We start from the raw sequence: 23,437 nt of genomic DNA on the forward strand, positions 1-23,437 counted from the left end.
AATGGCATTAACCTGTGATTTCTATGTATTTGTATGTATATACATATCTTTACAAACTGGTGGATTTGTTACAGTCAGGGAGGGTCTGTAGGCGAACTTACAGTATTCACCTCACTGAGTCTTTTCAGTGTATGTTGTTACACTTTTTAGATGCTTTTAATATCTTTTTCTGGTCTCTGTCTATTGATGTACTTGTTAAAATAAAGATTGTCTATTTTTGGAAATGTTATGGTTGCTATGACACATCTTTTTGCTTATGGTTCATATTTGGTATTGTGTCTGTAAACCAATAGTAACATTGACTGTGGTGAAGGGCTAATTTTTTGTTTATGCTTTAAGGATTGTCGCTCCCCGTGACATTATCGGTTGCTATGACTGCCTCGGGTTGTTAACGTCTGTGCTTAAACGTTGCTCTATCCGCATTTGGCAGAATAGATGACGTTAATATGTGTGCGAACTGTGGCTAAGGGCGCTGTCCTATGTTGCGTTTTGGACACGTTTGCAAACGCAAACCAAACCGCACCCACTGGGGCGGGCCGCGGCCCGATCGCATTGGCACTTTTATGGAAACACCTGCGATCGGGAATGAGCAGCTGGTGTCTTACGTTACTTTAATGCAAAACACCGGCGGCTCATTCCCGATCGCAGCCGTTTCCATAAAAGTGCCGTGTGATAGCACCCTTAGTGTTTGTGTTTGGATTAACTGAGCCACACCCTGCTCCTTCCATTTCAGTCCTGCCCAGCAAGGGTTACTAGCCTGATTGATAGTTCCCCCAGTGTGCTGCTAGAGGCGGTTCCGGGAATGGCCTTATATACCTGCCTATTCCCATCATACCTTGCTGGTTATTTCAAGTCTTACCTGTGTATCTAGTGCTCTTGCTATTTTGTTTGGTATTCTGTGTTTTGTATCCGATTCTGTACCTTTGCAGCCATCTTGGTTTTGACCTGGTTTGTTTGTCTCCACTTGTTTGCCTGTATCTGGACCTGACCTGTATATATCACATTTGATCTTGACCTGACCTGTGTATATCCCGCCTGAAGACCTGTATATATGTTGTATTTCCCTCAGTATCATTTACCTCCTAATGTTATCCCGCTTTCCCTGTCTCAGACCTGTGTTAGTATTCTGTGCACAAGTGTGAACACTGGTCAATACCTGTTTTCCGGTTACCTGTCCGCTCCACCATTCAGCAGCTGCCAGACAAAGTAAGTTTTCCCTGTCATCTTGTAGGGTCTCTCAGGGACCGTCAGTTAGGTTCCTGAGAGTGGGTTCGCCCTTATCAGGGCGGTTTATCTGCTTTTGGCAGTGCCTTGGCATGCAGGGACGTCGCAGGGTGAGGCTGGTGCCACACACACCGCTTTGTCTGCGTTTGCAAACGCAGACAAAGCCGCACCCACCGGAGCGGGCCGCAGCCCGAACGCATCGGTGTTTCTATGGAAACGCCTGCGATCAGGAATGATCCGCCGGTGTTTTGCATAAAATTAACGCAAAACACTGGCGGCTCATTCCCGATTGCAGGTGTTTCCATAGAAACGCAAACGCAGACAAAGTTCGCCACCACTTACCTAGGCGGACAGCTAGTGCCAAGCCTGGTTGTGGTTGTGCTGTTTGCTGGACAGGTGCTGACATGGGTATTCCAAAGACCTAAGGCTGTCTAGTTTTAACCCATTCATTACAATGTGCAATTTTATACTGTAGTATGGCAGTATATGGTAGGAGCAGAGCAGAGGCCTCAATAGTGCATGTGGGGCCACCACTGTCAGAGTGCAGAGGTAGTCATATCCAAAAACAGCTCATTCATTTCTAAGGGCCAACATTTTTGGTAAATTATCTTCAATTCTATTTTGAAGATATTTTTCCCATAAAATATGATACTGATAATTGGTCTAAATACCAGACACGTTTTACCTTTACATAGACTGCCTTCAAATATTTATTTTTGTGCAAAGTCAATATAACACCCATACATTGTGTCTTTGCCATAAATTTACTGATACAAAAAATGAATGTTGCATGGTATTCATACCATATTTATCAATACATTTTTAAAATGGCGCTTTTGAAAAATACTGCAGAAAATATTAACATAGACCACATTTATTTAAACCCTGCACCAGTTTTTATCTGACTTTGCACTTTCTTTCTAGTGTTAACTGTTTGCAAACGTATTTATAAAGTGCCCGCAACATAAAATTCTGCACTGAAAGGGGCGTTGCGGTTCCACAGTTGAACAGTCGGACCAAACGCCACATTTATCATGCAGTGTCCATTAGGAATCTGTCACTCTTTGTTAAAGGTGCACCAAAAAAGCTAGTGCATTCTGTCAGGGCAGCAGTGGACAAGGCAGCAGGGTGCACCAAAATTCATGAAGAATGTGCGCCGCAATTCATGAATCGTACACACCCTGTACACTGTTTTCGATTAATGTAGGTCATAGTGAGAACTGGTTTCAGGCTTCTATGCTTGAAAACCACACCTAGGGCTACCTCTGATTGACAGGATATGTTCCTTGAGGAAAGCTGGGTTTGAGTTTGTGTTGGTTTTGTGTGCAGTTGTGGCTTGAGTGATGGATGGCTGAACCCATAAGCTGCTGCTGCATCCATTACAGCCTTGTTTTCTCTGCGCTGATTTCCATCAGAGGTGTCTTCTGACTATAACTAATGTTACTGCTACTTGCATCTGACAAAATATAATGAAATATAAACAAATGCCAAAGTACTTTACTAAAAGAGGAGCTGTTGCCTCTTCTGGCATTATTATGTACAGTATAAGTGGTGCAGAGTGAAGAAAAATACATCAACACCGACACTGCTGGACTCCTGTTCATATTTGGTTATATATCAGTATACAAAGAATGAAAATAATTTTGTGAATATTTGATTCTCCAATCCTGGATGAATTGATCAATATGAATGGTTCATAGTAAATTAATTGTGTATATATTTTATTAATATTAGCAAGAGTGTAGAGGGCCTGTGGTTTTATTTCTTTATATTATCAACTAGGTCTAACCAGGTACAGAGGCTTCTTATAAATATAATTATTCAAATTTTAATCATGGATACTCACACTTGCAGGGTTTTCGGCTTGATAGGGGCTTGCTCAAATCACGGATATAGCCCTGCTTACAGTAGTGACAATGGCGCCCAGCAGTGTTGTGTCGGCAGTTTAAACATATACCTCCACTTTTTCTACCTGATATCTTGTATAATTCCATGTTAAATCTGCAGCGATTTGAATGATGATTGCATTCACAAGCTATAATAGAAGATAGATAATTAGTATTCTATTAACATTGCTTTCTTAAATATATACTTAGAAAAGTTATACTGTATATTTATGACCAAGAATTACAGTTGTTGGGTTTTGGCCGACCAGCACACATTGGATTGTAGATTTGCATGTTGATGCTGCAGGCAGTCCTTGGGTTACATACAGGACAGGTTCTATTGGTTTGTTCTCAAGCTAAATTTGCATGTAAGCCAGAACATTAGACAATTAGATTCTAAAAATGATGGGTTGACAAGGGAACAAGGATTAACTATAATGCATCATTACAGATACCTTATAGTTGATCATTGCAGCTCTGGACTGATTTAAAGTAAATTTCCAGTATCTATAGAGTTTTACCAGAGGTTGCAGTGGGTAGAGAGGTCCATTTGTAACTAGGGGTCATCTGTAAGTCGGGTGTTCTCAATTTGGGACTACCTGTACATAGAGAAGTCACTTGTTAAAGATGTACATAACCCCTTCCTGCCAAAAATTTGAAGTGATGCTTTATGAGTCAATAACATTTAAATTTACTCAGGTAATCTTGATTTGTGATAAAAGGGGGGAAATTTATCACAGGTGTCTCAGAGTTAGTGCCAAGTTAGATCAAAAGTCTTAAAAGTGCCAGTTTCATCAATGTTTCTGATGATTAGGGGTTTTCCCAGAAAAGAAAACTCTCACATCTCAATCTACTAGTGATGTTAACATAATAAAAATCAATTTGTGGAAATTCGGTTTGACCCAATTCGACAAATTTTTGGAAAAATTTCAAACAATGCTGTGATTGAGTATGGCACGCACATGACAGCCGCCACTCTTAGAATCGCTTCACTCTTCAATTCCATGGGCGCTTACAGAGGCCAACTTCACCAAATAAGTGAAGCAGGAACGCAACCTAACAAGGTAATGTCTGTGCCAGCTCAAAAGGACTGAGCTGAGGGCCAAGATCGCACTACATCAGAGAGTGTACTCTTTTTACACTGACATCAGATGATTCCATAGATTACAACAGAACCTTTTCTGTTAAACACGGATACATGTAGAAACCCCCCAAAGGAGTGGAGAAGGGTGTCGGCATCAACTCCTGTTTATTTTTGGCTTTAGCAATATTGATGGATTATTGACCGATTGAAAGCGGACACTGACGGATGAAAAGAAGGGCAAAATGATCACTTACGTCAATGCAAAAGCATTGACGTAAGTGATCATTTTGCCCTTCTTTTCATCCGTCAGTGTCCGCTTTCAATCGGTCAATAATCCATCAATATTGCTAAAGCCAAAAATAAACAGGAGTTGATGCAAAACAGGGATTACCAGTAAATGGGATATTTGCATGTCCTCTGTGTTCTGTATCCACTCCCGTTTCTGGCTATCAATCCTGAGGCTTTTAATTCCTTGTGACAGATGAAATAAAGGAGAAAACCAAACATAGTGGCAACACCATAGAGTGATGGAGGGTGAAAAGAGCATTATGGCAATCACATGGTTTTCCAGGGAGAAAGTGGTCAGTTGGCAGCAGCATGAGTAAGCCGCAGAGTGGCACAATGACAAATTTTGGAAGTGGAAGAAATATAGTAGGCCACAGAGTGGCACAATGACAGTGTGGAGGTGGCAACAGCAGAAATAAGAGGAGGTCAGAAAGTGGCACAATGACAGAGTGTGGAGGTGGCAGCAACCTGGTAGGCCACAGAGTGGCACAATGACAGTGTGGATGTGGCGGCAGCAGCATGAGGTCAGAGATTGGCATGATGACAAATCCTTAAGGTGGCATCAACATGGTAGGCCACAGTGTGGCACAATGACGAAGTTTGAAATCATTATGAGGTTTGAAACGAATTTGAAGTTTGAAACTAATTTGAAGTTGAAATTTTCAATTTAAATTTGAATTTGAAGATGACAGATGCCATATGAATCTTTTATTACAATTTTCCTGAAAATATCATGTCTTCGCCAAAAAAGAACTGCAAAGGTGGCACCGGATGCAGTATGCAGTCAGAGAGTGGCACGATGATAAATTTTTAGCTGGCAGCAAAATGGTAGGCCACATTGTGGCACAATGACGAAGTTTGAAATGAATTTGAAGTTGAAATTTTCAATTTAAATTTGAATTTGAAGATTAGAGACGCCACATGAATCATACATTACGATTTTCCTGAAAATATTATGTCTTTGCCAAAAAAGGATGCAGCAGCATCAGCATGAGGTCAGAGAGTTGCACAATTACAAATTCTGAATCTGGCAGCAACATGAGAGGCCACAGAATGGCAGAATGACAGAGTGTGGAGGTTGCAGTAACATGGTTAGCCACAGAGTGGCACAATGATAGAGTGTGGAGGTGACGTCAGCAGCAGCAGGAGCCCACAGAGTGGCAGATTGACAGAGTGTGGAGGTGGCAGCAACATGGTAAGCCACAGAGTGGCACAATGATAGAGTGTGGAGCTTGCGTCAGCAGCAGGAGCCCACAGAGTGGCACAATGGCAGAGTGTGGAGGTGGCAGCAACATTTTAAGCCACAGATTGGCATTGGCAAGACGCATCAAGTTTGGCTGCCCAGCAGTCCAGGGGATCCTCTACCTGGGGTGGTAAAGTGTTTTTCAAGTAATAGGCCACCGCCTGCTGGTGCAGAGTCTGCTCCATGTCCTGCTGCTGCTGGTGGGGGCTACCCTCCTTACTAGGTGGGTGAAATAAGTTGCTCATTAAGGACTCCAGACTTAAGCTGCTGCTGGTGGAGCTGCGACTGCTCCTACCCCCCCCCCCCCATCTCCCCAGAGCAGCCATGGCAGTAGAATGTGACCGATCACTGCCATGAATCCCCCGGTTAGACCTGACAGATGATGGACAATGGCGCACAAAGGCAGTGGCCAACTGTATTTTCAGTATTTCTCTATAGTACCCCGGTTATTCCTCCCTCTCGGAAGCTGGAAAAAAGTCACCCATTTTTGATCGGTAGTGAGGGTCCAAGAGGCTGGAGAGCCAAAAGCAGCATGCTGCCAGCCATCTGCGCAAGTGACTCTGAGGGACTCCCAGCCCCCATGTCCACTGTATACTGACACAGTGCTTCTGGATAATCTGCCTCATCTTCTACCTCCTCTGGATGATCCTGCTCCTCCTCTCTTGTCACCTTAGTGGAAAAACCACTGATTTCACCAGACTCTGCTTGTGCTCCAATGTCCTCCTCCTCCTCCACTTCAGCCCCCACCGGACTCATGTGGCCATGAGATGTAGTTGCCACTTCTCCAGATCCCTGACCAGACAGATTTTGCCGCATGAGTTCCAGGACATGAAGCAGTGGAATAAAGTTATATATCCCACAGTCCTGGCGACTGAGAAATAACGTGGCCTCTTCAGAGGGCCTGAGCAAACGGCAGGTGTCACGCCTTAGCTGCCAGTTGACATCAACGTTACACAGGAGAGTACTCTGGTCCGCTTGCATCATCAAAAAATCATTAATGGCTTTTCTCTGTTCATACAGGCGGTCTAACATAAGGAGGCTGGAATTCCAACAGGTGCAGGGCGCATGGGCCATCTCTCCTCTGTGCAGCGCGGACACTATGTTCCTCCCCTTGTGTGTCACCATGTTTTCGATTTTCAGTTGTCGTAGAGAAAGACACAGATTGATTTCTTCTTGCATGACATGGAGAAGTTCCTCCCCTGTGTGACTTCGTTCGACCAGGCAAACCAGGTGTAGAACTGCGTGACACCGCTGTGGCCTGCACATGTGGTATCATGGAGCAGCACTTAGACTTGTGGAGGCTGAGGTGGAGGTGGTGAAGGAGTAGAAGGCGGTGGAAACCCACATGAGCAGCAGTTTGACAACGTGGAGAAGAAAGCGGCGTCTCATGTTCAAGTTGTTGGTGTGGCTGGGCGGGAAGCACATTCATCCAGTGGGCCGTAAAGGACATGTACTGGCCCTGACCGTAGTTACAGCTCCACATGTCTGGGCTGCCATGCACCTTGGAAGAAACTGATAAGCTCAAGGACAGGCCCACCTTCTGTTCTACATATTTGTGAAGGGCTGGCACTGTTTTTTTGGAAAAAAATGTCGGCTTGGAACTCTCCACCTCGGTTTGGCACAAGCCATTAGTTCTCTGGGTGCAGAGTCCACGACTTGGAAAGGGAGGGACTGCAGTACCAATAACTTGGACAGGAGCATGGTAAGCTTCTGCACCTTTGGATGGCTGGACACATACAGTTGTCTTTTTGTAATCGCCTTGTGCAATGACTGCTGGTGCCATTCGTAGTGAGGAACAGGAGCATCTGGACTAGGATATGATGTCAAAGACAAACAGCTCACTTCGGCAGAGGTGCTGGAGCCGTGACTGGCTGAAAAGGTCTACCTGCCACTAGGTGCTGCAACAAGTACCTGCAACACTAGGTGTTGATGCAGGGCCGTGGTGCCAACTTTAGCTCTATGGCCACACTTCACTTTCTGACGGCACATTCTACATATACACATGCTTGGCTCCTCTGGTGTCTTAACAAAAAACTGCCACACCACCGAGGTGGTATTTTTACTGTCAACACTCTGCTCTGAGTGACTACTAACGCTGCTGCCGTGCTGAGCCCCTGTGCCACTGCTTACTTGGACCTGGGAGTGGGGTTTTTACCCCGCCGCTGTTTGTCTCCCATCCACACACTGCTGCCACCCTGCCCCCAAGCGCGATCGGCTAATCAGCTACAACATCATCGATTTGTGTTTCCCTGTCACTGCTATTCTCCTCAACGGTCTCAGTATGCACAGCCCGACTACTTGCAAGTGCAACATAACATCTCTACTTTCCCGACTACTGCAAAAAGCCGCAGATGTCTGCCCAACCTCTTTACTTCCAAGCAGCTGCTGACTGTCCTCAAGGGGTACGTCCTCACAGTATAGTGGCGCTGAGCCCAGACCATCTAGTAGATCTCTGGCTGAGTGAAATGAATAGAACAAAGGCTGGTTGTGGACAGGTGAGCGCTGCTGACCTGCTCCTGGGCCGTGCCAAGTAACGGTTGTATCTAACAAACCCACTGACTCTTGGCTGGGGTTGTCAGATGTCATCTGGGAGGCAGTGGATGACCTAGTCAACCAATCGACAAACTATGTGTTGTTTATCAACACACTGCCGCTAGATGACAACGGCAGTTCTGGCCTCACAGTGTCACCCCTGCCGCAAGTTTCCATTACAGTACCTTTGCCGCTCCACCTGCAATCTCTCTGTCTAAAATATTAGTTAATCAACTTTGTTGATTTGACACGGATCTCCTTTATCTACCAAAAAAATTTGAAATTTGGGGTATGCAGAAGCACCAGAACTGATATCTTGGAATAGGAGAAGAAATCACGACAGAAAATATGTGGATTTTACACAGAATTCTTCCTATTCACATCAGCAACAAAATATAGCTGCTATGTGGGGTATACATATCCCCCAAATCGGACACCCTGGGATTGAAGCAGAAATCACTACAGAAAGTATTTGAATCAAAAGGGGTAGGGCTCATTCAGAGGACATTACAAAATCCACACATCACAAATACTATATAGCAAAACACGAAAAGAAAAGAGTTGATGTGTAATTTGGACGACATCATAGTTTAATTACATAAATTCATGACATTTAAAAACACTTAAAAAACCAGCAAACCCGGAAAAATAGAAAATCCAAACTCAGAATATAATATACAAATGTCAGCTATAGATAATGTAACCAAATTGCTCCAAAATAGTCAGGTATATGATAAAGCTATCAAAGTGCAAATAGTGTGTCAAGGAGCAAAAAAGGGGGGTATACTTATAGACAGTTTGTAATATATATACATAAATAGAATAAACACAAATAAAGCAATAGTATAAGGTTACATTACCCAATAGGTCAGGGATGACAGTAATTCGAGATGGAGTGGAGAAACCCCACACGTATCGCCTGTTGAGCAGGCTTGCTCAGGGGACACAAATATGTCAAAGAAATATGCCTTATATAGGAACCACAGCTCAGGTGCGAGGATAATGTGGAATTCCACCTCGTGGGCATGTCGCACAACAGTCAGTGAGCGGGCAGTTGGTGGCGGCGCTGCGTTGCCCTGAGAGTGGCAGGATCTGTGGTCGACTTTCTGAAATGCGCACAGATGCGGCGCACCTTCGTGAGCAAATCAGACAGATTGGGGTATGTCTTGAGGAACCGCTGAACTATGAGATTTAACACATGGGCCAGGCATGGCACACGTGTCAGTCTGCTGAGTTGCAGAGCCGCCACCAGGTTATGGCCGTTGTCACACACAACATGCCTGGTATCAGGTTCATTGGTGCCAGCCACAGATCGGTCTGCACCGTGATGCCCTGTAATAGCTCTTGGGCGGTGAGCCTTTTATCACCTAGGCTCACCAGTTTGAGCACCGCCTGCTGTCGCTTAGCGATGGCACTGCTGCTGCGCGTAGAGCTACCGACTGATGGCGCCATGCCCACGGATAGTAATTCAGAGGAGAATGTGAAGGAGGGTGTGGGAGGAGGAGGCATAGTAGGCCATAGTAGGTATATGAGCGGCCTAAGGGTCAGACTCGGTCCCATCCTCCACCAAGTTCACCCAATGTGCCGTCAGCGATATACAGTGGCCCTGCCCGGCAGCACTCGTCCACGTGTCCGTGGTTAGGTGGACCTAGTCAGAAACGGCATTGTCTGACACGTGCTGGTGCAGGGCTGGGACGGCACATCGGGAAAAGTAGTGGCGGCTGGGGACTGAATACCGAGGGGCGGCCGCCGCCATGAGGTTGCGAAAGGCCTTGGTCTCTACCGGCCTATAGGGCAGAATCTCCAGGCTCAGTAATTTGTAGATGTGGACGTTGAGGGCTTGGGCGTGTGGGTGGGTGGAACCCAGCATCTCCAGGGTCTGGGGTATAGGCAGCTGAACACTGCACATGGACACTGTGGAGGATCGTGGAGGCGAAAGTCTGGTTATCGAGCGGGAGGTGTTTGTGCCGGGGTCCTGGGCAGGGGGCTGACTAGCAGAGGCAGCAAATGACATGGGCGAAGGAGCAGTGGTGGGCCCGGCCGGAGGTGATTGGCCTTGGTTCCATTGAGTGGGGTGTTTAGCACTCATATGCCTGCGCATACTGGAGGTGGTTAAGCTAGTAGTGGTGGAACCCCTGCTGATCCTGGTGTGGCACAGGTTGCACACCACAGTCCGTAGGTCATCCATTGTTTCTTTAAAGATCCTCCAGACTTCAGAACATCTAGCCCTCGCCACGCGAGCTTCACTATGTGAAACATTTGGCGCTGATGCACCAGCTCTGGCCCTGCCTCTCCGGCTGGCCCCACCACTGCCTCTTCCAACCTGTTCTGCTATAGGACTTGCCTCCGTCTCACAAGCACTGTCTTCACACGGCCTATCAACCCAGCTTGGGTCTGTCACCTCATCATCCTCCGATCCCTCAGTCCGCTCCCCCCTAGGACTTCCTGCCCTGACAACAACTTCACCACTGTCTGACAACCGCGTCTCCTCATCGTCCGACACCTCTTTACACACTTCTTCCACTACGTCAACAATGTCATCATCACCCATAGACTGCGACCGTTGGAAAACCTGGCATCGGGAAAGAGCTCAGCAGCAACCTGAGAAGTGGTTTGTGACTTTGGGAAGGGTACAGAAAACAGTTCCTCAGATTATGCCGGATCAAATTCCAAATTTTCCTGGGAGGGGGTAGCCTGGGGGAAGGAGGTTGAGGTGGAGGAGCTGGAGGAGTGCTCACTTGGGTAACATGGATGGACTGCGTGGAATACTGACTGGGGGACAAATGACTTGAAGCATTGTCCGCAATCCACGACATCACTTGTTCGCACTGTTGTGGTCTCAACAGTGCTCTACCACGAGCCCCAGTAAGTTGAGACATGAAGCTAGGGAGTGTAGCTCTGCGGCCTTCCCCTGCTCCCTCATCAGAAGGTCGTCTCTCACCCCGCCCAGGACCACGGCCTCTGACCCCTGCAGTAATTGGATGCCCACACCCACGCCCTCGTCCTCTACCCTTAGCCCTCGGGTTCAACATTTTCCAAATAAAATTCTATTTTATAGACAAATGAGAAATATAAACTGTAAATTATTTTTGGTAATTTTTTTTTTATGTTTGTTTTTTTTGGATTTATATAAGAACAAAATGTGCAGAAGAAATCAGACAGCAACCTCAGAAGATGATTGCTATGGCTAGTTTCTAACCAAAACAGACAATTTTTTTAATATGTCCCGGTATTGATGTGAACAAAAGACCGTATTTGATTACAGTACATTACGTTCACCGGCAGAGAGATTGTGGATTGGGATTTCTGGAGACTAGCTTGCTAAACAGTAGCAGGCACAACCGTTCAACTACAGTAGACAAAATTTGATTGCTATAACGGAGATTTCCCACCCCAAAAAAAAATTAAAAGATAAAAAATTTTTTGTTTAGTTTTTTATAACTTTTTTTTGTTTTTTTTAAATTTCTTTATGAACGAAACATGCAGAAGAAATCCGAAAGCAAACTTAAATGCGGATTCTGAATGTCCCGGTACTAATGTGAACAAAAAACCGTATAAGATTACGCCACACGTGACATAACTCGTGACAGCACTATTCACCGGCAGAGAGAATGTGGATTGGGTTTTCTGGAGACTAGCTTTCTAAACAGTAGCAGGCAGACTAAGCTAGATGAAATTGCATTTGCACCACTGACAGCACACAAAAGGATTTTGTGCTGTGACTTTCACTTTCACTTTTGAAAAAAAAAAAAAATCGGCAGACGGTGCCTAATTCAATCAAACCCCCGATAAATTGTCCCACTTAGCTGTTTGAAATGGATATGTGTATCACTAAGAGCCAAAAATGATGTTCGCAAGTCTCCCTTCAAATTCGTCACAATATGGTAGTAGCTGCACTACTAGTGCCAGCAAGCCCAGCCACAAGCAAATTAAAAAAAATAATACAATAACGCTATTGTAGCCCTAACAAGGGCTGTTGGGTTCTTGTAGAATCACTCCTGCCTAACACTAACCTAATAGAACACCCTAACGCTATCCCTGACCAGCAGCAGCTCTATCCCTAACGGCATCCAGGCAGAGAATGACCCGAGCACCATGGGCAGTGGCTAGTATATTCCAGGGTCACCTGATCAGGCCAGCCAACCACTGCTATCGACATGTAAGTGTACCACATGATGCTGGTTGTACTGCAGAGTCTCCTGGCTAGTGATTGGCTCTGTTTCTGGCCGCCAAAATAAAAAAAGGGTGGGAGATGCCATTTTCTCGAGTATGTTTGCTCATCTCTAATAAATAATAAGAATTGCAAATTCCCCCGGTGTAAGTGACCAAATATAAGTTAAATCCAAATTACAAAGTAACTCTTCTTATTAAATTGCAGATACCCCCGATGTAAGTGGCAAGGAGGGAGTAAAAACCCCAAGTAAAGAAATAGAAACTAACGTGATACAAAATTGTGTCAAAGTGCATGGTGCTATAATTTATTAAAAATGCATTGAAAACATGCTAGATATGCTCCTACAGTGCACAAAACGTATTACTGCAAGAACCGATATGGGTCCATGCCCATTGGTTTATCCATGTGTACACATAAAAAGAGTGACCAGGGAACTGGCGCAAGCCATAGATACTCTCCACCTGAGTTGTGGCCCAAAAACAAAAGATATAGGGGCACATGTATCATAGTTTGGCTACTTTTTTGCACCTTATGTATGATCCTGTCTTTTTACTTGTGATACATGTTCAGTGTTTCCTATCCTGGCAGGCGCAAATTTTGGCTTCTTTTTGATACTTTTTGTTGCAAATGTCTCAAATCCACATGGACACAAGCCACGTGAGGGGGTTATATACAGGAGTGTACACAAGCCACATGAGGTGGTTATATACAGGATTGGACACTACTGTTAATTTGGGATTTAACATGTTTCATTTTTAATGCATTTTGAAACTAATTACAACAGCTGAGGAGAGTGGATTTTCCTAATTACATTACTGTTAAGATTTGAATTTACAAAACGCATAGTAAGCGCAATGTTAACACATGCGTTAACGTGGCGTCTATATTGTGTTTTGTAAATGCAAATGTTAACAGTGATGAAATAAGGCAAATCACCTCTCCTCAGCTGTTGTAATTAGTTTCAAAATGCATTAAAAACGCAATTAAACTTCTACGTGTGACCTCACCCTATTTGACATGCTTGTGCAGCGCTGCGTAATCTGTGTGCGCTATATAAATAAAGAATTATTATTATTATTTATTATTATTAGATGTAACCAATTAAAAAAAAATGCAAAAATTTTAAAATTTTGACAAAAGAGGTTAGTGTGCAAAATGTTAAACAGTTAAAACATGTGAAATAATTCCAATTTACATGTTAAAATCGGGTCCATGAAAAAAAAAATTCCTTTGCACCTGCCCTGCACCAGGTGCAGAATTGCGCCAAAGTTGGTGCAAAAATGGCGCAAAAACGGAAAAATGTTGCACGGAACATCTGGAAAGTTAAGATACATAAGGCACACCACACAAGATGAAGACCAAGGCGTACATCAAAAAGAACAGTTAAAAGTCGCAAAAATGGCGCAAAAACGCCAAAAGTCTCTAAAATTAGACAATTTGGCTAGATGAAAATATGATACATGTGCCTCATAGTATAAACTAGACATATTAGGGCAGATTTACTTACCTGGTCCTGTCGAGATCCCGCGGTGCGTTGTCCGACGAGGATTCAGGTCTGCCGCGATTCACAAAGCTCCTGCGCCCGAGTTCCTGCATCCGTCGCTTCTGCACCGAGGTCCGCCAGAGTTCACCTGCTTCTTCCCAGTGTTTGTAAGTGCATGTCTTGCAACACATTTCTAAATCTTAAATCCCGCGCATTGTCCGAATCGCCATCGCGATTTCTGTTGCGTGCAAGCCGGCGCCGATGCGCCAAAATCTGATTGATTGCACCAAAATGCCGGGGCAATTCGTCGCAAAGCAGAAATCATCGGGAAACCCGGCGAAAATGCACTCCTCGGACCCTTAGTAAATGAGCCCCATTGTCTTACTTGTCAATGAGAACAATAATATAATTATCAAACTCAAACCATACGAAGTATATTATGGCATACTTGTGCATAAGTACACTCACCGGCCACTTTATTAGGTACACTATGCTTGTAACGGGTTGGACCCCCTTTTGCCTTCAGAACTGCCTCAATTCTTCGTGGCATAGATTCAACAAGGTGCTGGAAGCATTCCTCAGAGATTTTCGTCCATATTGACATGATGGCATCACACAGTTGCCGCAGATTTGTCGGCTGCACATCCATGATGTGAATCTCCCGTTCCACCACATCCCAAAGATGCTCTATTGGATTGAGATCTGGTGACTGTGGAGGCCATTTGAGTACAGTGAACTCATTGTCATGTTCAAGAAACCAGTCTGAGATGATTCCAGCTTTATGACATGGCGCATTATCCTGCTGAAAGTAGCCATCAGATGTTGGGTGGACATGGTCAGCAACAATACTCAGGTAGGCTGTGGCGTTGTAACGATGCTCAATTGGTACCAAGGGGCCCAAAGAGTGCCAAGAAAATATTCCCCACACCATGACACCACCACCACCAGCCTGAACCGTTGATACAAGGCAGGATGGATCCATGCTTTCATGTTGTTGACGCCAAATTCTGACCCTACCATCCGAATGTCGCAGCAGAAATCGAGACTCATCAGACCAGGCAACGTTTTTCCAATCTTCTACTGTCCAATTTCGAGCCTCAAATTGTAGCCTCAGTTTCCTGTTCTTAGCTGAAAGCAGTGGCACCCGGTGTGGTCTTCTGCTGCTGTAGCCCATCTGCCTCAAAGTTCGACGTACTCTGCGTTCAGAGATGCTCTTCTGCCTACCTTGGTGGCGATTTGAGTCACTGTTGCCTTTCTATCAGCTCGAACCAGTCTGCCCATTCTCCTCTGACCTCTGGCATTAACAAGGCATTTCCGCCCACAGAACTGCCACTCACTGGATGTTTTTTCTTTTTCGGACCATTCTCTGTAAACCCTAGAGATGGTTGTGCGTGAAAATCCCAGTAGATCAGCAGTTTCTGAAATACTCAGACCAGCCCTTCTGGCACCAACAACCATGCCACGTTCAAAGGCACTCAAATCACCTTTCTTCCCCATACTGATGCTCGGTTTGAACTGCAGGAGATTTTCTTGACCATGTCTACATGCCTAAGTGCACTGAGTTGCCGCCATGTGATTGGCTGATTAGAAATTAAGTGTTAACGAGCAGTTGGACAGGTACACCTAATAAAGTGGCCGGTGAGTGTAGTTCCTCATTTAGGCCTTTCGGTGTAACTGTGCCCAGTTGGAAAATCCACCTGGATTTGCTCCTCAGCAATTGTGAGACTATGTTAATACCCCTGATACTTTGTGTGACCTTCTCTAGACCCACAATTTTTAGGTCTTTGGACCGTCGACCATACTGCTGTAAAAAATGTAAGGCAACAGAGGTCAGAGTCTTACCTTTCTGAAGGTCAGAGGATGCATTATTATTATTTGATGAATGCTGTTGAAATCTCTTCCATAGCTCCTGGGTCGTCTGTCCCACGTATAATTTGGGGCATGAACAAATGAGGATGTAAATGATATTTTTTGATTTACAGTTAATATAATCCTTTATCTTAAAGGTTCCATGGTGTGTGGGATCAACAAATTCATTCGTCTTGATCACATGGGAGCAAACATTACAATCCCCGCAGGGAAAGGACCCCTGTAGTCTGTGGCCCCGTCCTGTCGGGACCCCAGGTCATTGAAAATGACTGGAAACAAGGTAATCCTTGATGTTTCTTGATCTTTTTGCCGTAATCTGTGGTCTTTATTCTCACTAAGGTGGTACTATGTGAGTATAGAATCTTTTGTTTTTGGGCCACAACTCAGGTGGAGAGTATCTATGGCTTGCGCCGTTCCCCTGGTCAGTCTTTTTATGTGTACACATGGGTAAACCATTGGGCATGGGCCCATATAGGTTCTTGCAGTAATACATTTTGTGCACTGTAGGAGCATATCTAGCATGTTTTTAATACATTTTTAATAAATTATAGCACCATGCACTTTGACACAATTTTGTATCACATTAGTTTCTATTTCTTTACTTGGGGTTTTTACTCCCTCCTTGCCACTTACATCAGGGGTATCTGCAATTTAATAAGAAGAGCTCCTTTTCATTTGAATTCAACTTCCATTTGGTCACTTACACCGGGGGAATTTGCAATTCTTAAAATATCAGAGTCTTTCTGGCACATGTATTTATTTAACAATTTTGTATTATTATTCTCACTGAGGTGGTACTCTGTGAGTATAGAATCTAATTTCTTCGGTCCTTGCTCGTTGCTGCCAATGCTGCTTTGAACTGCACCACTACACTTTTTTTTCGTTGCTGCTCATCATATTCTTGAAATGCTTGTTGGGATATACCCTGTCATACTCACTCTAATTTCTAGCTGGTACAATTGATATTTACACTCTCAGATGGCTTTATTACCGGGATGATTTCCAATCAGTTTTTTTGTATGGTGGATATACTTTGCCACTTGGCAAATTACGATGCATCTTGGTATTATGTCCAAACATACTTTTTGGACATCTCAGCATTAACCCCTTAAGGACGTAGGGTTTTTCGGCTCATTTCTCGCTCTCCAACTTCAAAAATCCATAACTTTTTCATTTTTACGTGTACAGACCTGTGTGAGGGCTTATTTTGTGCGTAACAAATTTTACTTTCACGTCACGTTCTTGTGGGCTGTTTTTACAACTTTCACTCTTCGCTCCAAATAACATACCTACTTTATTCTTTGGTTTGGTGCGATCGCGGTGATACCAAATTTATACAGGTTTTATTGTGTTTTAATACATTTTCAAAAATTAAACGAATGTGTACAAAAAAGAAAAAAATTTTTTTGCCATCTTCTGACGCTAATAACTTTTTCATACGTTGGTGCACGGAAATGTGTGAGGGGTCATTTTTTGCGAAATAAGGCGTCGTTTTCATTGCTACCATTTTCAGGTCTGTGCGACATTTTGATCATTTTTTATTTCATTTTTTATGTTATGTAAAAAGGTGTAAAAGTCGCAATTCGGACATTTGGGCGCCATTTCCCGCCTCGGAGGTCACCGCCGCCCGTAACCGTTTTTATATTTTGATAGATCGGGCATTTTGGGACGCGGCGATACCTAATATGTTTGTGATTTTTACTGTTTATTATGTTTTATATCAGTTCTAGGGAAAGGGGGGTGATTTGAATTTTTAATATTTTATTAATTTTTTTTATTTTTTAAACTTTTTTTTTTCTTTCTTTTTTTTGCACTATTTTTTAGGCCATCTAGGGTACATTAACCCTAGATGGTCAGATCGCTGCTACCATATACTGCAATACTTCTGTATTGCAATATATGGCATTTTTGCAGCACATTCATTACAATGAGCCACTGGCTCATTGTAACGAATCTGCAGATGCCAGATAGTCTCGGGTCAAACGAAGACCCGAGGCTACCATGGCAACCGATCGCTGCCCCCCAATGACGTTCGGGGGTGCAGCGAGCGCAACAAAGATGGCGGCGCCCGCCGCCGTCCCTTAAATGCCGCCGGCGACTTTGCCGGCGGCAACGGAGGGGTTAATAGCCGCGATCGGTGCAAGCACCGACCGAGGTTATTAGCGGTGCCGGTTTTCTGCAATGTGCAAAAACCCCCACCTTTGTATGAAGAGGACTCAGCCCGTGAGCCCTCTTCATACACTCCTTATACCTCTGCGCCGTAGAGCTACGGCGCAGAGCGTTAAGGGGTTAAAATACACTCGGATTCGTGTTTAATTGGAGTAGAAACCTGTCTATTAATATCCCACTCAGCACCTGCTATTCTAAGATGCCACGTTTTCTGTTGTTTAGTACTTATTGATCACTAGTATTGGGGAATCATCAAGATGGCATATCTTGCTTTTCTTTATGATGGCAACAATGCCATATGGTAAACATATATAGATTTTTAGTTCGGTGTAGGGGATGGTGACACTTGAATGGACGGATATTGGTACTAATTGCATGAGTCACTAGGCTCAATTTGCAGGTCGACTTTTTGTGGTGGCTGACACATATGCACAGTCTCTTCTGCGCCCGCTACCACTATTATTGGCGCCGACTGTCTCCTTCATGGTGAGACATCTAAACATATTTTTAAGATATTTTCATATCACCATGCGCTGATAACAGCTATATTCTTGTCTCTCTTAACCTTGAGTTTAAATCTGTTCATATATGTCTTACTTGGCACTAACAGTGTGTGATGCCGCTCTTTACTATTCCCTGATTGGTGATGTTACCTTTCTATGTGGATGTTACTATCACCTATATTGAATATTTATTGGCATAGGAGACATCTGCATAGATTGACCTCGCGTGACTATATAGACTGATAGCACGTATGGGTCGTCACACATATTTATTCTTTTTGATCCATGGCTATGGTAACAATGGCTGAATATATATTTGCAACTACCATACATTTATACCTGTGTGGATCTCTAATTGTATTTTACATATTCAGTTGGTATTTGATATTGAGTTTTTTCCCTGACATATATTTATATAGGTTTATCCTAAGGTACCACCATCCATACTCAATACCTGGTTTATCGCCATGTCGACATTTGAGAAACCCACACGGGTCGTTCGTAACAGTACTTACCTAGATGCTCCGTCTGATGTGCAGGCGGACACATACGTGAGGCTTTCTGTGTGTATCAGTTGCTATAGGAACGCCGTCTGATGACTTCCCTAGCCTTAGAACTTATTTGAAACGCATGGTTGGCAACAAGATTGTGACACACTTCCGGGTTCCGAGCAACTCTGTAGCGCTCTGTTACAGCACAAGGGGTAATGATTCAAGACTATTTTGTATACCCTTTCCATGTGGATTTGCACTCATGAAGTTTTATTCTTTTTTTTTTTTTCAAATACTTTTTATTTAGTTTTAATACATGAACTACATACAGTACTTTCTGTTGCATAGTAAATACAATTACAGTGTCAGTTTACATTTTCTTAGTCTTCTCCTGAATGGTAGATGGAGCATTATATCTCTAGTAAGCTTATTCTTATACATAAGACAATTTGTGTTATCGTTATTTTTTTTTTTTACCTTTATTTCATTTTATAGCTCAAACTCATCTTGCAAAGCAGTGTGCTTTCATTGTAGGCTAGAAAATAGCCATAGGAGAACCCCAACGGCTTACTTAGGCCTACAATAGCGTTATATTTTCCTTTTTTTTGTTTGCTTGTGGCTGGGCTTGCTGGCATTAGTAGTGCAGCTAGTACCATATTGTGAGGAATTTGCTGGGAGACCTGCGACCGTTGTGTTTAGCTCTTAGTGACATGCATATCCACCTCAAACACCGAAGTGGGACAATTTATTAGGGGTTTGATTAGAATTAGGCAGAGTCTGCTGATTTTTTTTTTTTTTTACCTTTATTTCATTTTATAGCTCAAACTCATCTTGCAAAGCAGTGTGCTTTCATTGTAGGCTACAAAATAGCCATAGGAGAACCCCAACGGCTTACTTAGGCCTACAATAGCGTTATATTTTCCTTTTTTTTGTTTGCTTGTGGCTGGGCTTGCTGGCATTAGTAGTGCAACTAGTACCATATTGTGAGGAATTTGCTGGGAGACCTGCGACCGTTGTGTTTAGCTCTTAGTGACACGCATATCCACCTCAAACACCGAAGTGGGACAATTTATTAGGGGTTTGATTAGAATTAGGCAGAGTCTGCTGATTTTTTTTTTTTTTTTACCTTTATTTCATTTTATAGCTCAAACTCATCTTGCAAAGCAGTGTGCTTTCAGTGTAGGCTACAAAATAGCCATAGGAGAACCCCAACGGCTTACTTAGGCCAATTTATTAGGGGTTTGATTGGAATTAGGCAGAGTCTGCAGTTTACACTTTAATTTGGAAAATGTTTAACCCGAGGGCTAGGTGTAGAGGACGAGGGCGTGGACGTGGGCGTCCAACTACTGCAGGGGTCAAAGGCCGTGGTCCTGGGCGGGGTGAGACACCACCTGCTAATGAGGGAGCAGGGGAACGCCGCAGAGCTACACTCCCTAGGTTCATCATGTCTCAAGTTACTGGGACTCGTGGTAGAGCACTGTTGAGGCCAGAACAGTGCGAAGAGGTGATGTCGTGGATTACGGACAATGCTTCTAGCCATTTGTCCACCAGTCACTCTTCCACGCAGTCCACCCATGTCACCGAAATCAGCACTCCTCCAGCTCCTCCACCTCAGCCTCCTTCCCCCCAGTCTGCCCCCTCCCACCAAAATTTGGCATTTGAACTGGCATACTCTGAGGAACTGTTTTCTGGACCCTTCCCACAGTCACAAACCACTTGTCCGGTTGCTGCTGAGCAATTTTCAGATGCCCAGGTTTTTCACCAGTCGCAGTCTGTGGGTGATGATGACATTATTGACGTAGTGGAAGAAGTGTGTAAAGAGGTGTCGGACGATGAGGAGACACAGTTGTCAGACAGTGGTGAAGTTGTTGTCAGGGCAGGAAGTCCGAGAGGGGAGCAGACTGTGGGATCGGAGGATGATGAGGTGACATACCCAAGCTGGGTTGATAGGCCGGGTGAACACAGTGCTTCTGAGACGGAGGCGAGTCCTATAGCAGAACAGGTTGGAAGAGGCAGTGGTGGGGCCAGACGGAGAGGCATAGCCAGAGCTGGTGCATCAGCACCAAATGTTGCCCGTAGTCAAGCTCCCGTGGCGAGGGCTAGATTTTCAGAAGTCTGGAGGTTCTTTAAAGAAACACCGGATGACCGACGGACTGTGGTGTGCAACCTTTGCCAAACCAGGATCAGCAGGGGTTCCACCACTACTAGCTTAACTACCACCAGTATGCGCAGGCATATGAATGCTAAACACCCCACTCAATGGCACCAAGCCCGTTCACCTCCGGCCGGGCACAACACTGCTCCTTCCCCTGTGTCAACTGCTAGTCAGCCCCCTGCCCAGGACCACGGCCCAAACACCTCCCGTGCGAAAACCCCATCTTCGCCTCCACAATCCTCCACAGCATCCACCAGCGTTCAGCTCTCCATACCCCAGACGCTGGAGCGCAAAAGGAAGTATACCACCACTACTTTTCCGGATGTGCCGTCCCAGCCCTGCACAAGCATGTGTCAGAGAACATCATCCGTGCCCTGACCAACGCCGTTTCTGACAAGGTCCACCTGACCACGGACACGTGGACGAGTGCTGCCAGGCAGGGCCACTATATATCGCTGACGGCACATTGGGTTAACTTGGTGGAGGCTGGGACCGAGTCTGACCCTGGGGCTGCTCATATACTGCAGACGCCGAGGATTGCGGAGCCTACCTCGGTCCAGGTCTCAAAGGCCTACTATGCCTCCTCCTCCGCCCACCCCTCCTCCACCTCCTCCTTCGAATTACAATCCGTGGGCATGGCACCATCAGTCGGTAGCTCTAGGCACAGCAGAGGTGACGTCGCTAAGCGAGAGCAGGCGGTGCTCAAACTGCTGAGCCTAGGCGATAAAAGGCACACCGCCCAAGAGCTATTACAGGGCATCACGGCGCAGACTGATCTGTGGCTTGCACCGCTGAACCTAAAGCCAGGCATGGTCTTGTGTGACAACGGCCGTAACCTGGTAGCGGTTCTGCAACTTGGCAGACTGACACATGAGCCATGCCTGGCCCATGTGTTAAATCTCATAGTTCAGCGTTTCCCCAAGACATACCCCAATCTGTCTGATTTGCTCACGAAGGTGCGCCGCATCTGTGCGCATTTCAGGAAGTCCAGCACAGATGCTGCCACTCTCAGGGCAGCGCAGCGCCGCCTCCAACTGCCCGCTCACCGACTGTTGTGCGACGTGCCCACGAGGTGGAATTCAACATTAACCATGTTATCCAGAGTTTACCAGCAGCGCAGAGCGATTGTAGACTTCCAGATGTCAACTTCCACCAGAACTGGTAGTCAGGTCAGTCAGCTTCCTCAAGTCTACAATGAGGAGTGGACGTGGATGTCTGATATCTGTCAGGTGCTGAGTAACTTTGAGGAGTCAACACAGATGGTCAGTGGCGATGCCGCCATCATCAGCCTCACCATCCCGCTGCTTGGCCTGTTGAAAAACTCTCTGGTCAGCATGAACTTGGAAGCTTTGCGCTCGTCACAAGAGACGGGGGACGAAAATTCCCTTGTTGATAGCCAAAGCATCCACAGGTCTGTTTCTCAGCGCATATCGGAGGAGGTGGAGGAGGATGAGGAGGAAGAGGAGGAGAATGTTGGCGAGACAGAAGAGGGGACCATTATTCAGTCCTTCACTGTTCAGCGTGTATGGGCAGAAGAAGAGGAGTTGGAGGAGGATGAAATGGAGAGTCAGGCCAGTGAGGGGAGTGAATTCTTGCGCGTTGGTACTCTGGCGCATATGGCAGATTTCATGCTAGGCTGCCTATCCCGTGACCCTCGCGTTCAAAGAATTTATTCCAGCACCGATTACTGGGTATTGACTCTCCTGGACCCACGGTACAAGCAAAATCTTTCGACTCTCATCCCTGGAGAGGAAAGGAGTGTGAGAATGCATGAATACCAGCAGGCCCTGGTGCACAAGCTGAAACAGTATTTCCCTTCTGACAGCGCTAGTGGCAGAGGGCGTACTTCTGTGGGACAAGTAGCGAGGGAGAGTAGGCGAGCAGGCAGCTTGTCCAGCACTGGCAGGGGAACGCTTTACAAGGCCTTTGCCAGGTTTATGTCACCCCAGCAAGACACTGTCACCTGTCCCCAGTCTCGGCAGAGTAGGGCTGATCTTTACAGAAAGATGGTGAGGGAGTACGTAGCTGACCATACCATTGTCCTAAATGATCACACAGCTCCCTACAACTACTGGGTTTCAAAGCTGGACATGTGGCACGAACTGGCGCTGTACGCCTTGGAGGTTCTTGCCTGCCCTGCCGCTAGCGTCTTGTCCGAGCGGGTTTTCAGTGCAGCTGGTGGCATCATCACCGATAAGCGTACACGCCTGTCGACTGACAGCGCTGACAGGCTGACGCTTATCAAGATGAATAAAGCCTGGATTTCTCAGAATTTCCATTCTCCACCAGGTGAAAGAAGCTCAACCTGAATAATGTATGCACTCCTCCTCCTCATTGTC

At 45.2% G+C, this 23,437-nt stretch overlaps 1 protein-coding gene across 5 annotated transcripts in view; it reads right to left on the reverse strand.

The window, feature by feature from the left end:
• NTN5 (netrin 5) overlaps positions 1-23,437 on the reverse strand; it is a 533,395-nt gene that overhangs the window by 149,660 nt on the left and 360,298 nt on the right. For 4 of the 5 annotated variants that reach the window (XM_072110514.1, XM_072110511.1, XM_072110513.1 and 1 more), the window contains one exon: positions 3,071-3,259. The exons of the other annotated variant lie outside the window; for it this stretch is intronic. In XM_072110514.1, the coding sequence (XP_071966615.1) occupies positions 3,071-3,259 (189 nt within the window). The remainder of the gene's footprint in view (positions 1-3,070; positions 3,260-23,437) is intronic. 5 annotated transcript variants of the gene reach the window in all.

This window comes from Engystomops pustulosus, chromosome 6 (genome assembly GCF_040894005.1).
Source record: "Engystomops pustulosus chromosome 6, aEngPut4.maternal, whole genome shotgun sequence".
Taxonomy (NCBI): Eukaryota; Metazoa; Chordata; class Amphibia; order Anura; family Leptodactylidae; genus Engystomops; species Engystomops pustulosus.